At 69.8% G+C, this 3,687-nt stretch overlaps 1 protein-coding gene across 1 annotated transcript in view; it reads right to left on the reverse strand.

The window, feature by feature from the left end:
- The window catches only part of ITGA5 (integrin subunit alpha 5), a gene marked incomplete at its 5' end in the record, with an annotated part of 24,673 nt that overhangs the window by 3,177 nt on the left and 17,809 nt on the right, over nt 1–3,687 (reverse strand). The window contains 3 exons of the mRNA XM_026042818.1: nt 603–716; nt 2,526–2,678; nt 3,517–3,607. Of these exons, the coding sequence (XP_025898603.1) occupies nt 603–716; nt 2,526–2,678; nt 3,517–3,607 (358 nt within the window). The remainder of the gene's footprint in view (nt 1–602; nt 717–2,525; nt 2,679–3,516; nt 3,608–3,687) is intronic.

Genomic DNA, 3,687 nt, shown 5'->3' on the forward strand with positions numbered 1-3,687 from the left:
GAACCCCCACACACACCCCGAGCCCCAACACACACCCTGAACCCCAACACACACCCCGAACCCCAACAATGAACCATGAACCCCAACACAGCCCCTGAACCCCAACAACCCACCTGAACCCCAACAACACACCCTGAACCCCAACAACCCACCCCGGGGGGTTCCCAGAGGGCTCCCGGGGATCCCAGGGGGGTCCTAGGGACTCTCAGGGGTCCCAGGGGTTTCCCAGGGGTTCCCATGTGGGGGGTCTCAGGGTTCCCAGGGGGTCTCAGGGTTCCCGGGGGGGTCTCAGGGATTCCAGGGAGTCCTGGGGGGTCCCAGGCGGTCCCAGGGGGGTTCCAAGGGGTTCCTGGGGGTCACAGGGGGTACCCAGGAGAATCCTGGGGTCCTGGGAGGATCCTGGGGGTCCAAGGGCATCCCAGGTCATTCCCAGGGGGTCCCAGGGGGTTCCTGGGGGTCCCAGGGGAGGTCCGGAGGGTCCCAGAGGGTTCCTGGAGGTCCCGGGGGTTCTTGGGGGTCCCAGTGGTTCCCAGAGGTCCCGGGGGGTTCCTGGGGGTCCCGGGGGTCCCAGGGGGTTCCCGGGGGTCCGCGGGGGTGCTCACGTGCGGGAAGGAGGCCGCCCACACGCGGAAGCGCAGCCGCAGGGTGGCCCGCTGCTGCCTGGCCAGCGTGCCCAGCGGGCAGCGCAGGCGGAAGCAGCCGCCCTCGGCGCACGACTGGGGACAGCGGCGTCACCCACGGCACCGGGACACCCGCACACCGGCCCCCCGCACACCGCGATACCGGGACACCGGCACCGGGACACCCGCACACCGGCCCCCCGCACACCGGCCCCCCGCACACCGCGATACCGGGACACCCAGACACCGGGACACCCGCACACCGGGACACCCGCACACCGGCACCCCCGCACACCGCGATACCGGCACACCCAGACACCGGGACACCCGCACACCGGCAACCCCACACACCACGGCACCGGGACACCGGCACCGGGACACCCGCACACCGGCCCCCCGCACACCGCGATACCGGGACACCGGCACCGGGACACCCGGACACCGGCACCCCCGCACACCGCGATACCGGCACACCCAGACACCGGGACACCCGCACACCGGCCCCCCGCACACCGGCACCCCCACACACCGTGATACCGGCACACCCAGACACCGGCACACTCGCACACCGGGACACCCAGACACCCGGACACTGGCACCAGGACACCCCGACACCCGGACACGCCAACACTGGGACACCAGCACACCCGCACACCGGGACACTCAGACACCCGGACACTGGCACCAGGACACCCAGACACCAGGGACACCGGGATACTGGGACACCAGGACATCGGGAACACCAGCACCGGGGACATTGGCACCGGGGACACTGGGACACCAGGATACCGGGACACCAAGACACTGTCACTGGGGACACCCCTGTCACCATGCACCTATGTCACCCATGTCACCATGCACCCATATCACTCATGTCACAATGCACCTATGTCACCCATGTCACCAGGTACCTATGTCAAGGGCACCCATGTCTCTGTGCACCTACGTCATCACCCATGTCACCACCTGACTACGTCACCCATGTCACCATGCACCATGTCCCCCCCAGCCCTGCCCCGCTGTCCCCCCCGTCCCCCCGTCCGGGGACACTGACCAGGACGTGGGCGCCGCCGGGGGGGCCGCCCCGCGTCACCTCCCGCCGCTGCACGTGGGGCCGCTCGGCGCCCTGCTCCAGCTGGGGACGTCACCAAGGGGGGGACGTCACCAAGGGGGGGACGTCACCCCCCGGGGACCGTCACCCCACAGGGACCGTCACCCCATGGGCACTGTCACCTCATGGGGACCGTCACTCCATAGGGATTGTCACCCCATGGGCACTGTCACCTCATGGGCGCTGTCACCCCATGGGCACTGTCACCTCATGGGGACCGTCACTCCATAGGGATCTTCACCCCATGGGCACTGTCACCCCATGGGCACTGTCACCCCATGGGCGCTGTCACCCCACGGGCGCTGTCACCCCATGGGCGCTGTCACCACCGCCCACAGGACCCTGCCACCAGCCACGGCCCCTCGGGGCCACCCAGGACCCGGTGCCACCCGCGTCTTGAGGCCACCCATCTTCCCCAGTGTCACCCCCCACCTCTCGGGGCCACCCGCCCCCCTCAGTGCCCCCCAGTGTCCTCCGTAACTCCCAGGGCCACCCACTGTCCCCAGGGCCACCCAGGGCCACCTCCCCAGGGCCGTCCCCATCACCCAGTGCCCCCCAAGGCCACCTTCACCCCCCAATACCCCCTGGTGTCCCCAGGGCCACCCCTCCATCCCAGAGCCACCCAGTGCCACCTGCCACGTCCCAATGTCACCCAGTGCCTCCCCTCGGGGTCACCCGGTGTCCCAGAGGGCCCCCCCTGTCCCCACCCCCCCTACACCCCAACATCCCCCAGTGCCACCTCCTGCTGTCACCGAGCGCCACCCCCCCGCCGCGGTCCCCAGCGCGGTGCCCACCCAGGGGGGCAGGGTGCCCACGGGGGGGCTGGCGGTGCAGTTGGGGGGTCCCGAGTGGCCGGTGACCAGGAGCAGGGGCCGCCCGCGGTGGCTCAGGGGACAGCGCAGCTCCAGGGTGCCCTGGCTGATGGTGCTGGGGCCCTCGTTCACCACCTGCGGGGACACGGGCACCGCTCGGGGACACGGGGACAGCGGCGGGGGACGCGCGGGCACCTCAGCCCCTGAGGGACGTGGGGACGCTGGCGGGGGACGTGGGCATCTGGGGAGGTGGGACAGGGGGACACGGACATCCTGGAGGTGGGACATGGGCACCCACGGGTGGGATATGGGCACCCTGGAGGTGGGACAGGGGGACATGGACATCCTGGAGGTGGGACATGGGCACCCACGGGTGGGATATGGGCACCCTGGAGGTGGGACAGGGGGACACGGACATCCAGGAGGTGGGACATGGGCACCTATAGGTGGGACATGGGGACATGGGCACCCATGGAGGCGGGACACAGGGATATGGACATCCCGGAGGTGGGACATGAGCACCCATGGGTGGGACATGGGGACATGGACATCCTGGAGGTGGGACATGGGCACCCATGGGTGGGACATGGGGACATGGACATCCCAGAGGTGGGACATGGACACGGGAGGACAGGAACACCAAGAGAGGGAGACGCAGTCCCCATGGGTGACATTCGTAGTGACAGGGGGCACGTGGGGACATGGACATTTCGGGGGTGACAGAGACACAGCCACGGTGGGACAGGGACGGGCACCGGGTTGGGGACAGGGACCCCATGGGCTTGGGGACAGGGACCCCCATGGGACTCCATGGGCTTGGGGACAGGGACCCCGTGGGCTTGGGGACAGGGACCCCCATGGACTTTAGGACACTGACCCCCATGGGATTAGGGACACGTCCCTCCCATGTCCCCCAGCCTCGGGGACACGTCCCCCCCGTCCTTGGGGACACGCGCCCCGGCCAGGTCCCCACCTCGTAGACGTGCTCCACCTCGGGCCCCACGTCCTGCTCCTGCCGGGCGCCCCCCGCGCCGGGCAGGGTGACGACCTCGGGCCGGGACACCCTGCGGGGGGGGACATGGGGGGCAGTTGGGGACACAGGGGGTAGTTGGGGACACGGGGGGTAGTTGGGGACACACAGGGG

The sequence above is a fragment of the Nothoprocta perdicaria genome, unplaced genomic scaffold (assembly GCF_003342845.1).
Source record: "Nothoprocta perdicaria isolate Ctin4 unplaced genomic scaffold, notPer1 scaffold_314, whole genome shotgun sequence".
In the NCBI taxonomy this organism is placed as follows: Eukaryota; Metazoa; Chordata; class Aves; order Tinamiformes; family Tinamidae; genus Nothoprocta; species Nothoprocta perdicaria.